Source organism: Gavia stellata, chromosome 5 (assembly GCF_030936135.1).
Source record: "Gavia stellata isolate bGavSte3 chromosome 5, bGavSte3.hap2, whole genome shotgun sequence".
Lineage (NCBI taxonomy): Eukaryota > Metazoa > Chordata > Aves > Gaviiformes > Gaviidae > Gavia > Gavia stellata.
The window spans coordinates 49,085,605-49,099,319 of record NC_082598.1 but is presented as its reverse complement, the minus strand read 5'-3'; the positions used below and the strand labels follow the sequence as shown (position 1 = coordinate 49,099,319).

The window sequence follows — 13,715 nt, the reverse complement described above, 5'->3', positions numbered from 1 at the left end:
ATACCTTGTTCTCGCTCTTTGACAGAGTTCAGCACACGTTGAGGGAATCGGAGGAGCAGCGTTTTGGCACAAACACCCAAAATCCTAACACATACACACACACACACACACACACACACACACGCTGCCTGATGTTTCATTTCAGGTTATAAACTGGATTACAACATGCTTTCGCCCTGTGGGCGAAACCCAAGGAAACCAGGCTGCATCTGCCTGATGCATAAAACCAATCTGGCTAAATGATTGCCAAGTGAAAAGTAAATGATGTACGCAGACTCTCTATTTTTATCAGGAATTTAGATTACATTTCAGTCATGCTAAATGATTATTAACACTATTTACCTCGTCAGTCCATGTTCTGGAAACTTAGGACAACATTTTAAACTTCTAAAATAACTATATCTGTCCTAATTAAGTCAGAGTAGCACAGACAGTATTTAAACCCCACATTTTTTTTCTTCTTGATGCAAATGGACCTTTGTGTCCTTTTATTTGTGGGAAGCTTTGTTAGCCTCAGTTAGCTGAAATACTTGCATATGATTTGTTTTTTCAAAAGAAAAGATTCACTGTATTTAGAGATGCAAATACTACCTTGTCTGCAAAAACCACCAGCTGTTATACTGGAAGACAAAGCTAATTCTATGTTGCTTTACTTCAGTAGTGTCTGTATATTCACAAGCATCTTTTTAACAACCTTCTCTGCATAGCTGAAAAATACCAGACACCAAATTTCTTTTTATTTCCTTGGCAATAGGCTAGTAAAATCTGAATTGATCTGTGATTTTTAATTTCTTTTTTTAAACAAGTAAATAGATTTGCTAAGAGAATAAACCTTTGCATTAATATTTGTACAAAAGTTGAACAGACTGTTAGCTTTGATTCTTGTGTTCCTTGAATATGAGTTTGCTAATTGCTGCCTTAAATATTTGACTTGAGTCTGAGTCAGGTCAAATATGCAGCTCTATAGTAGAAGAAACTGCTGCTGGTTTGTGTGTCAGTAGCACAGCTTTCTGAAGAGGTTCGTTGCATCTGCTTTAAACATCTGGAAAGACAAAGAGCATTTGTGGGGTCCTTTGTTGTTGCTGAAAGTTGGAGCAGGGAAGAATTATGTTCCAAGAAACACTCTGAATGCTGGAAAAGTCAGGGTGGAATCATTAAGTGTTAAGCTTTATCTCCTTTATAAATGAAAGTGCTTTCGTTTCATCTGTGGCGAATGTCCTGGTAATGGATGTTACGTAAGATTTACTCTCCCCGTTGGAGTTAAATCCTTTTTCCGATTTGCGAGAAATATTTGCATATGTCTTTCTTAGCTGCATTGACATGCCAGATGCACAGTGGTAGCTGTCTCCGCCTGCTAATCCTGTAATAACATTCTGGTGACCAAATTCAATGGCCCTGCGCGGAGCCTCGAAACAGCTGATTGCTGAGTAGGGAGGAAAAAAAATAACCCAGCGAATCTCGTTGCAGCTCTCTGCTGCATCCCTATCCCACAATCCCTTGCACCATTTGCTGCAGTCTTTCTACACGGGCTGAGTGAGAAAAAGATGTGCTAAATAAAGATTGATTGGTTTGAATCCTGAAGGGGTCTCCCACTTGTAAATGACCCGGGGGAAAAAAAAAATTCATGACGACTTCACTGGGCCTCCTCTTATTCTTCCGTTTTTCTTTCCACCTGTCCTCTTCGCGGAATGGAGCGTCATTCCTTAGAGCACAAAATCTGCTGTGCATCTCATAATGCTGTGATAGGGATTCTTAAGCAGTTTTACGCGTGAGGCTTGAAATATTAACAGATGATGGTTTGTTCGTTTGGATTACTGCGGAACTGCAGCTCCGTCCCTGCAAGGATTTTATCCTCAGCACTGCACTGACTAAGCTATTTTTCTACAAAGATGGGTAGGTCTAAAATCCTCAAGTTTGCTCAGTGTTATTCCTGATGGCTGCTGCTGGGTTGCTCTTTCTGTTTTGGCCCCTGATCGTTCATTATGCTTCTGCATGCTGTAAGAATGAAGAGGGTTGCTGTGTTTTAAACAAGGCACCAAGCTGACTGCAAGAGTGGGAGAGAAAGGAATGCAAATTGAGCTTATCAAGCCTTTTACACAAGTGGACTGTGTGGCAGTTATGATTATTAATTTGCTCAGTGTGTTCTGTATCAGCTAATTTTGGGGCTGCTGCTAGAAATGGCTTGAATCTGTTCTTTATTCCTAAAGACTGTGGACAGGCGATATATCTGTTTTAAGGACTTTTAAACCGCAGCTCCCCCAGTGCTTGAAGCAACATTATTGAGGTTCCCCACCCTTTCTTAGGGCTCTCAAGGCCTAACCGTTCCTTTGGAAACGTTGCCATTGGAAACCTATTCATTCATAATACATGAATAGACCCTCTGGGTTGTGAATACCATTGATAAGAAGAGGATGAACAAGCTACGACCAATTTGTTCTCCTCAGGCTGTACTTTCAGGCTAGTTGCAGCTCTGGTTGGGTGGAGTTTGGTGATAGCAGTGTATCAGCAACAGAGAATTCTGCTCTTTTAGGAATAAATCCTGGGAACTGAACAGAGAGTTACAAGTCTTCCCAATGTCTTTTTCTCGGCTGGGCCACGGAGACTAATAGAGAATTCAGTAACTCTTGAGGAATTCCAGAGCTCATTTGAAGATACCTGTAGAAAGGGTGCACTTTCCTATTACCTGTCTTTATTTATCTGAAACAACTCTTCCGGAACTGTTATTTGCTGTACCCTAACATTTTTTTTTTTCCCCTTTTCTAACACTATGGGAAGTCCTTTTCATATGGGTGGGGCCGCACCCTGACTTTCGTTCCTGAAGGCATGCATGCATAGCAGGGCAAGGCTTTCCACTAGCTAGAGAGCCATTGTTTTCTCCTTTCTTTGCTGTATAGTATATTTTGAATGAAAATCGATAGCGGTATCTCCAAGCAGAAGGAAAAAGAACAATGTTACTTTTGGGGTGTCTGGAAAAGTAACAACCCTTGAGCCTCAAAGGGGTGACAAAGGGTATACATTTCGGAATCCTTTTCTGCACTTGATTTAGCAAACCTGAACGGGGTTTCCAGCGTATGCTTCAATAGATAAATGGGTGGGGGTTTATGTCATTTGGTGCAATGTTTCACAGCCCTTGGCTTTGCATGTTTAAATTCTGAAGTGTAAATATATGGAGGTGATTCTCAAACTTATTTTCAAAGTTCATGCTTCGGCTGCTCTTTATTAAATTGTGAGACAGAATGAACATCCAAAAAGAGCTCTGACAAGTTTCTGAGCTCAGGAGATGCTACTACAAAAAAGAATGCTTTTCTTGTAAAAATAGTCTTACCTTGCGAAAACTCCCACTGGTAATATATCTGAAACTTACGTTGCTGTTTCAGGAACTGCTGTGAGTACTGCAGTAAATCACAATAAATGCTGTCTTTGGCAAAATTCAAAAGCATCATCTAAAATCTCCAAATTTTCCTCAAATAGTCTTTGATTGTACAGTTGCTTTCATTGAGTCAATGGGCAAAATCATCCTTCTCGTAGCTCTATCACATTCATCAAAATTGCGTCAAAGGTGGAGTTGGCTCAGGGAGGCTGCAGAATCTTGGAAATTCCATACTCGAAAAACTTTTTAAAATGAACCACTTGTGTAAGAAGTTATTGTACCAGGTAGTGGCCAAAGCTTGAAACATACCGATGAAATTCTATTTTCAGGTGTATGTTTTAAACCTGATTTATGTGAGCACAGGGGATAAATGACAATCATGGCCTGCTGCGTTCCAGACAAAGCATCAAATATTAAAAGCACTTATTTCTGAATTGTTAATGGCTTCTTTCACTAACTAATCTTGAAGCATGAACATTTGAAAATTAAAGTGACTGGAATGAGCTTTGTGTATGAAACGCTAAGAATCACCTGGTTTTGAAATGAGATTGGGGGAATGTAAAAGACTAAGATGAAGATCAGATTAAATCAATAGGAAATTTTTCAGGCAGCAGGAGTTTTCTTCGTATAAACACTATTTGCTGGTGTAGCTGTACTTGGTGGTGGAAAGATGGAATTACAGAAACTATCTGGTTGCTGGAGAACTTTCTTCTGTTAAATGACAGGCAGCATTCACTGGAGACCTTTCATACCTTAAGTACAATTTTTTTTTTTAAATAGTCTGTGCTTATTCTATAACAAAAAAATTACACTGTTCATACCATATCAGTGTCCTTCTTATCAAAGAAGTCTTCCTGCTTCTGATTATCTTGCCTGTTGTTTGGGTCCCCGCCCCTAACTTTTGGGTAGGGAGAATGGGAGGCAAACACAGCTGCATCAGTGGTGAAATGAATTTTCTTTTGAAACAGATCACTGATGTTCCACATGTTATACTGCCAAATGCATGAATACATTAATGCATATTTGATAGTCTGCTCTTTCTACTCCCATTTGTGAAAGCTAGATATATTGGTTCCACTTCTTGTAAAGCCATTTTTAACTCAAGCTTTTAAAAAGTAACACGGGTTCCTAATTGATCTCCTAAGGTTTATCATGTGTGATTTATGGCATTTAAATAGGTGAAATTAATTTGTGTTTATGTAACATTCACATTTTATCTTACTATGGGAAAGAAATGAAAAAAACAAATTATCAATTCTGAAATCATGTGGTTTTGGGTCATGAACAAACATTATATTTTACAAGTATTATAGCAATTTTTAACCTTGCAGATTCCCCTTTCTTGGGAAAAAAGGAAACAAAAGGGCCCACCATAAGTGTTGTGCATCCAATTATATGTTGGTTACTGCTGTTGGGTATTTTAATTGTGAATAACTTTACGCTGCTGTACTTCCTAGCATAGAGGTGATTCCCCAGGAAGCTGTTGTCAGGGAAGTCAGTATGACAGTGTTCCATAATCACTGTCATTGTCCTACAAATAGCCACTCGCTCAATGTAGTAAGTAAACCATACCTGTATGGCTGAATACACAGCTCAGGAACAACAGCATGAGTTCAACTCTGCCACATTAGTGTGCCTTGCATTCAGTACAGGAAGATCTGATGTAACACTGCTGATAAAATACTACAGGTCATGCAAATCATTGTGGAATTGAGTGACCTTTGAATGAGCGTGATCAGCACCGAGGCAGAGGGCTTGTTATGTGTGTCTTGGAAAGCCTGAACTGTGTTCAAGCCAAATACTGAATTGTCTGAAATGCATGACTAAAAACTGGGGTAGAAAATGTTTAGGGAAGAAGTTACTACCTCAGGAGTGTACTTGCAGTGAAGGAGCCCAGCTGGGCTCGCTGCTCACACGGAAGAGGAGCCCTTCTTTTGCTGTGGGTGCAAAAGGACTGGCAGAAAGTGCTGCGACAGAGATGCTGCAGTCTGCTCCCCTGGGATTGAGCCTGCGCCTCCCGGTGCTCCAGCCCGCTAGAAACTGATGGAGAGCAGTGTTTGCTGGGCAAGCCTGCCAGGGCCTTTGCTTGTCAGGTTTTCCTGAACTCTTTTAGCAGGCAGTTTACTTTTCTCTGAGGTTGCTTCCTTCCTTTTCCTCCCATCTTCTCTTTCCACATATTAATTCTGTTGGCTATAACCTGTACCTCCAGCTGAAAAGAAACTAAGTTTTTCTCTCCCTGTGTCTTGTGCCAGGACAGGAGGATGTCCAAGCCTGCTGGCCTTCCTTTAGCCTGCGATTTTAATTCTGTCAGTCAGTAGGCTTTTTTCTCACCCTTTTATTTGATGCTTTATATGCCAGGGTTATGAAGAGTCTTCAGTCCTAGAAACATGATTCTTACTACTCTTTCTGCCTGGAATGCCATTTTTCTTGCATTTATTATTTGGATGTGCTTCAGGTATCCTTCACCCTACCTTTGCTGATTCTCAGCAGCTATCAATTGCCTCTTTTTTGTTCAGTTTCTTTTATTGTGAGTATTTTCACTTATCTCACCCCTTTTGCTGATGCAGAATTTGAGCACTCCCTTCCCAGGGGCTGGCTGGTTCTGGAGGTTCCTTCTTGGGGGCTTCCTGGAGTCCAAACCTGCCATATCTTTGGCAACACCAGCACTGATAAGGGACAAAATTGTTAGGTGAACCATTTTCAAACTCTGTCTGTGACGCAGCCATTTGACTGGCTGGTGCAGTTCCAGTTTAAGCATTTTGCCAGCGGTACTGTAGATGTAAGAAATCCTATGTTTGTGAGCACTGGCTGAACCTACTGGCACAGGAATGTTTTTGTCGCGGGATTTCTTTAAAACCAGACAGCCCTGTAAGTCTTTCAGTCCAGAGGCAACATGCCTTTCCAGAATGCCTGCTCAGACAAAGGTGTAATGTGTGGTGTTGTAGACTTGGCTGTTTCCCAGCCTCTCATCACTGATAAACCATTTTAGAAGTTTAATTCTTCACTGTTTTGGTTTTATATGGAAATATGAATTCCTGCATAAGGATGAAACATGAGTGAATTAGTTGTTGATTTTGTTTTTTCATGGAGTTTGTAAGTGATTTTCCTTGTTTTCTTCTTTTCCCTACCCCGCTCCAGCAGTGTGCAGGGTAGGAGGGAACAGGACCCATATGTCAGTGGTCTAGGATGGCCAGTGAAGGCTCCAACATCCCAAGTCCTGTGGTTCGTCAGATTGACAAGCAGTTTCTGATTTGCAGCATATGCCTGGACCGTTACAAGAACCCCAAAGTACTTCCCTGCCTACACACTTTCTGTGAGAGGTAAGTCCTTTCCTCATGCTGGTAACTAGGTATTTGTGTCATGCAACAAGCACAGAACAATGCACCCTTTAGCGGATGGGGACTTTTTACTTGTAAAGGTTATGTTAAGGCATGATAAAGTCTGGGAAGGTTGGAGAGGCAGGGATGTAGAAAAACACTGTTATCTGTGGCAGGCAGGAAGAAGAGACAGCAATGGAATATTTGGAATACATTCCCTTTATGCAAGAGTAAATAAAAAGTAAATCCAATGAAACTAATGAATACAGTTATAACAATGTGAAAGGTGATGGCAGTCAGAATTTGGACCTCAAATTAATGGCCTCAAATTTATAATGATTAGCCTATAATTAGAAATAATAAAAACCTTTCTTTGCTGATTTACTAAGCAGTGAAATAATTATCCCATCCTTTAATGTCCGAGGGTTAGACATGGTGCATACATTATTAATAACCTGTGATTAAATGTCTTCATTATTCTGCAGCTTAGTTGACTGAAGTGGAAAAACACTCTGAAAAGAGATGTGATAAACCAGCAACCTGCCTTCTACTGTATTCAGCTGAATGAATTGAATATACATAGTGATACTTTAATGTTATATTATCTATCAAATGGTGGAGACAAAAAAGTTAGCTGAAGAATTATTGGTTAGAGTTCTTTGTCTGATGATGGGATGCAACTCCTTGGATTTTATATTGAATGGCAGGAGAATTTTAATAAATGGTATTTTGTGTGAACATTTAGTTCGTGAGATTTCTACCTCTTAGTTAGAACTGTGGTGTGCATATCTAATTTTGCACAGGGTGCAAGAAAAATTGTGGATCTCTGAGCACGTCAGATGAAACGGTCTTTTGTAGAATAGGAAACCCCAACTTTACTGAGGTCAGCAGTGAAACTCTCACTGAAGTCAGTGAAGTCAAGATTTTTGCCACCATGTTTTAAGTTTCTTGACTTCAGTTCATGTGTAAATCCTAAGGTCAGCTTCTGGTTTTCACTGTAATCCTCTTATGCTGATCTGGTTATGGAGAGAGGTTGGAAGAACTCTTCCAACGTACAGCTGATGTACAAAGCCTAAGCTTTCTTTTCACAGAGCCCTTACTGGGGGGTCAGGAGGAGGGCTGCCAAGGGAGGATGAAGAGTGGTGCAAGCAAAGCCCTTGGAAGTGGATGAGAGCTGTGTAGCTGAGTGAGGTCACACTTTCTTGGTTGGCATCTCATGAGGAATTTTACACTCCTAAAGAACTGCATTCTGCAAAGCTTATGGGACTATATTGAATTGCCAGTTGCAGTTGAATGTTGCATGTCCAGCAGCTGCTAACTTGATTTTCAAGGCCAAAAGTGGCACTATCACCTAGACCGGTCTGCTGCATATTGTTAATTACAGAACTTTTGTGTCAGATTTATATTCTGTGAAATTCAGTTTTTCTTAAAAATAAAGCAAATCAAAACTGTTAAACAAAACAAAACCCACCCCCCCAATCAAACACATACAAACAAAAATCTTGCCCCCAAATTCCCCTTAACATAAACTGTGATAACCTAAGACATGCTTCTCTATGTAGTAAAGATAGCTCTGTTGATTCTGGCTAACTGCCAAATAACATTCCTAACTGTAATAAATGGAAAAATCCATTGGTTTCATTGGGACCAGGTTTTAGCTCTGAAGCACTAAACCCACAGATACAAGCTAATAAAGGAGATTCTATTGGAAAGACCAGGGTCAACCACCAGTTAGTCAGACACAGGCTCAAATACCTGATGCAGTAACTTTATGTCTGTCAAACTTCATCTGATAGTTTATAATTTTTACCATCCTGTGAGCAGGATGCAGGACATGTCTGGAAGCATGGATCCATTGTGCACAAATACCTCAAAGAAAGGCACGTAACTGTTAAAATTATATCAGCTTATTGAACCTTTTTTCACATGGCAGAGGAAAAAAGATCTAAAGCAAAAAAAAAAAAACAAAACCAAAATAAACCCATAACCACTTTTACTTCTGAAGCCTGGTGATGTACGTTTCCTTTTATAAGTAGGGGTAGCAGTATTTCAAACCAGTTCTTAAACTGAAGGGAGGTTTTTCCTGGTTGATGGTATTTTGCCTCTCTTTCTCTCCTTCCACCTCCCTTCCCCATAGGTGCTTACAGAATTACATTCCAGCCCATAGCTTAACCCTTTCTTGCCCCGTGTGCCGTCAGACCTCCATTCTGCCAGAGAAAGGGGTTTCTGCACTCCAGAACAACTTCTTTATCACCAACCTGATGGATGTCCTGCAACGAACGCCAGACAACAGCATTGAAGAGTCCTCCATCTTGGAGACTGTCACCGCTGTTGCTGCGGGCAAACCACTTTCCTGCCCCAATCATGATGGAAATGTAAGTGAGATGAACCCCTCTGATATGTAAGGGTACTGATACGTACTGACTGGTCTGGTTTGTCATGGGTATTTTGTTGTAAAAAGATAGTGGGGGAACTGGAATCACACTGGTTCTTTGCTTTTATACTATGTCTACAAAGGACAAGGGGTTCTTAAAATTAACTCAAATGCTTTTAGTGGAGCATCTTAAAGTAGTCAGGATATTATTTCATAGAATCATAGAACCATTTAGGTTGGAAAAGACCTGTAGGATCATTGAGTCCAACCATTAACCTAACACTGCCAAGTCCACCACTAAACCATGTCCCTAAGGACCACATCTACACATCTTCATCTTACCAATCATCTTGGATGATACTGTCTTTTGGCACATTTGGCCAAAATTGTTGTCATGCAAGCGCTGAACCTTGTGCCTTTGCCTCTTTGGGTTGGGTTTCCACAGCTCTCTTATTTGTAGACTCAACTATTGCTGTGGGAACGTGTGGGCTTGTTTAGGCAGTATGCGCCAGGGACCTTATAAGCTCAACTGACCTGCACACTGAGGCAGTACCAAAGTTAATATGTGAGCATATTAACATGGAGCCAAGTAAAAGGGTGTCCTAGCTCAGGATGCTTTGGGTCAGCACAGGCTAGAAACAGAGAGCTTCTGTTTATCCTGCAGTGTTTGGTGCATCTCACGTATCAGTTCTTGGAGGCTGCTTTGTTTTTTTTCCCCCACCTACTTTTTTTTGCCCGGCATCCCCCCACATACACCCTCAAATCATATCAGTGTATTCATTGGCAAGTACTCCCAACTGAGTAAGTATCCCTGGATTATTATAAGAACAGCTCGAACTCTGCTTACTTCACAATTTTCAGTGTTGACCTGTGTGGCTTCATGGTAGGCATATGAGCTCCTGTTTCATAGCCAGGCTTATGCAAACATGTAAGTAGACCACGTTGCAAAGCTGAGTGACGCTGTGCTGTAAACTGAATGCTGTGCTTCTATGCAAGCCAAGAAATATGTGCCAGTATTTTAAGACAACTTTCTGGGAATGTTCTATTTGATAAACAGTTTAGGTATATAGGTTGTATAGGAATAATTCACCTGATAGGTAGTGATTACTCTTACAGAGGAACAGCCCAGTTCCCTCTCCTTTACTGACCTGCTGGAATTAGGTGGACTTGTAGAACTGATTTGCTGTACATTCTGATTAATGAATAACTGGTGTAACTTTTTTAATGTGTACTATACCTATGTGTGTGTAGTGGTTACTGATTCATACATTCCTAGTTTTTATTTGCATTTTATTGGCTCTCCTTAAAATGAATCATAGTTCTTTTCTGATATAGCAATTGTGATAAGAGCCATTTGATTGTGAAATGCAGAAAAAAGTCAAAATGAGATGTTACTTGTTTTGCATTTTACATTATCAGCTGATGATTCTTTGGATCCCCTTAGAAAAAAATAGTTTGCCTACTATTAAAAATACATCACCTTGTACCTCTCTGAGAACTCCTTTCTAAGGGAAGGTGGGTTTGTAAGTCTTCTAAACCAAACTTACTTGGCTTGCCTTGAAACATAGCATGCCTTTTAGGATGCTGAATAGTGTGTGACGGGAATATTTTCTTGCTTCAGTAAGTCTCTGGGAAGGTTGGGGACAGGCTGAGGGTGACTCCAGTTTTAAAGCTTTGTGAGCTAGGAAATGAAAAGCTAAAGTGCACATTAGTCCTTGTGATGGGAGGAGCTGAGATGAGCTTTGGGGAGAGCTGCTTGAAGCTGGCCAGGTGGGTCTGGCTGAAGGGCAGGGTGCTCAGGGCAAGGTGCTGGGCATCTTGGGCCTGACTGAGGAAATGGGCTTTGCTGGCTTCATGGGTACACAGCACCAGGGCACTGTGTGGCAGGAAGCAAGTGCCTAGCTGCTAGCAGCTTTGCTGGGGGCTTCAGTGGATTGAGAGAGGATTGAGGTGGTAGCGGGAGGAGAATGTCTTCACAGAACCAGCAGTCATTCTGCATTGAATCCTCTCTCCATTAATTTTTACATATTGCTTTGGGTAGGGTTAGACCCACTGTACTATCAAGGGAAAAATTTGCATCAAGTATATTTCATTTAAATGTTACCAGCTTGGAAATAAGTTTCTGTTTAAACAAGTTTTTTTTCAATCTCTCTAGCCATGCTGGATTTAAACCTCTCCGATTAAGATCAGATAGAAACTGATACACAGATTCTTTCTCATTGGCTTGCCTGACTGCTTGCAACTTAGCCTTCCTCAGGCCATGTAGATTAGATACTTCCCCTTCCAGTTGGTCTCTTATTCTCACCACTCATACGTTCCATACGTGTGTGCGTATCCTGTTCCTTCTGCGCACATCCTCTCATCCTCTGTTGTGGTATCTTTGTTGTGTGTGTTCTTCTGAAAAATGAAACTTAGCTTGTAGTATCTTAATACGAGAGATGGTTTCCTGTGCTTGATCTATAAACAAATGCTTCCTCATATTCACTCAACACAGAGCTCAAATACATGTTCTCGTTAAATCGGGGTAATAGGGCACATATGTTATAGAACTTTTGAACCTAACAGAAGATTCTTATCATCTATCTACACATTAAAATAAGATTGGCTTTATTCTCAGCTGCTAAACACCTGCAGCTCTTGTTGGATATAAGCATCCTGGTTCAGAAACATTGGTCTACAGTCATTTAGGGGCCAGGTACAACAGCCAAGACAGGGAAGACTGTGAAATTATAGGTCCATTACTCATAATATGTAATGAGTGGTGTAGCTTCTTTGCAGTCACTCATCCCAAAAAGTCCATGCTTGGGTTTTATTTGAATTTGAAGTGAAAGCCAGCCTAGAGACTAGGATCCATGCTTTTACAGGTGCAGTGTATTTTCTGCATATAGAGTATACCAAGAGAGTGTACCCAATATTAAATTAAACGCTTGTAATAAGAGAGCATGCCTTATCTCTGACTAGCTTTTTCTCAAAAGATCACAAAATAGCAACTTGACAGGTATAAGATCTTGTTTAGAAAAACATTTCCTGAACTTGGGCAGGTGTTGCTTACTGCCTGTGTGCTTCTCTTTGAAAAATAAAAAAGCACCTATCCTTGATATTCTGATGAAGTGACTTCATAACATACCTTTTAAACCTTGTTTTTTTCTCCTCAATCCTGTACTTCCCACCATGTCACTTACTCGTGTATCCCATTAAAGTGTAATCTAATTTTTTCTGTGCTTTGTCCAGTGTGTCATTGAGGCTAAATAAAAATTCAGAATGTCAGAGTTAGACTCTTAATGAGCATTAGAACTAATTAGAACCGAGCTCACTGCTGGTGAAATTTTGTTCTGCCTCACAAGGAACATTTAATACAGTTAGGAAGCAATAGTGTGTCTGAAATACCATATCTGACTGATTGGAAAGTCATACAAGGGATTTGGGTGGTTCACTTGTATGTAAGCATGTTAAGTCATGACAGTCTTACAAAATTTTTTTAAAATTTGCTTAAAGCTTTCAGGTTTACTGCATGGCTAATGCAAAACCTATGACTAGGGAGAACAAAAGCCCACATTCTAAATTTTACCAGATATCTGGGAAGTGCCCTCAGGTAATCCAAACTTACATTCTTCTAAAAGCCAAAATGTACAAAGCTAAGGTACACACTAGCCCTGGGACAGAGGAATTGAGCATGTGTGTGAGATGAGGAAGAGGGCTGGCAAAGAGTAAAATCATCCTTTTTCTCTGGACTGCTGTTTTAATTCAAACAAACAGAAAGCAGAGGATGAACAATGTGATTATTCACAGTGACTGGAGTAATGTTGGTGGGGGTTGTCATTGTTTAGAAGGTCTACTTTTTTTTTTCTTGGCTGATATATTTGAACTTACACAGTTTATTTGGAGCACAGCTTTTAAATTTTCTCTAAAGTGGCTTACATGAATGGCCAACAAATGACTAAACCCTCATAGCATGTGAATCCCATATCTTGTGAATTGAGATAAGAGGGCAGAATGGGAATAAGACAGAAAGGAGCTTATCAGAGGAAAATCCCTATTAATGCTAATAGCCACATGCAAACCATGGTTCTTACTTCTCCCTCGTAATTCTCAATACGTCTTGGAGCAGCCAGCTACTTTGCACGGTGCTGTTACAGGTCCCTCTGCTCACCTGAAAACAGCCAGTTCTACACAACCATCTTGTTGTCAACCAACATCTCCAGCACAACCGTCTTTGTGCCAGAGGTCTGAGTGCCAGAAGCACCAGCTGAGTTAATCAAGATTCTGATGCTATGTTCTGAATGCAAGAGAGCTGCCAATGTCTTGATTTGAAGCATATACTACGAGTTTCCTTATATACATGTAATAAGCCTAAAATGCTATGTGCTCAAGGACGTTCTAGCTGTAAAAGAAAGTCTCATGCTGAATTTGCATATATATGCATTATTTTGACTAACGTATGATTTTGGGAACAGCACTTTTCTGTTTCTTTCCCTTCATGAATATATTCAGAATTTGGGGTATTTATTACATGTAAAGATCTTTTTTTATCTCCAGACAGCATCTTACTGGGTACCTAACAGGTTGAAACAATCTCCTCCTCTTTTAAGTGTAGATCAGCACTCTTATTTTAATCTCAGATATGAGGTTTTGGTGGTTTTAAGGGATTAGTAAT

General features: G+C 40.3%; 1 protein-coding gene across 4 annotated transcripts in view; it reads left to right on the top strand.

Annotated features, from left to right (window-relative positions):
• TRIM2 (tripartite motif containing 2) overlaps window positions 1–13,715 on the top strand; it is a 61,673-nt gene that overhangs the window by 15,219 nt on the left and 32,739 nt on the right. For all 4 annotated transcript variants that reach the window (XM_059817407.1, XM_059817408.1, XM_059817410.1 and 1 more), the window contains 2 exons: window positions 6,509–6,690; window positions 8,825–9,062. In XM_059817407.1, coding sequence (XP_059673390.1) covers window positions 6,557–6,690; window positions 8,825–9,062 — 372 coding nt within the window. In that variant the 5' untranslated portion in view covers window positions 6,509–6,556. Of the gene's footprint in view, window positions 1–6,508; window positions 6,691–8,824; window positions 9,063–13,715 lie in introns of those variants that run through there.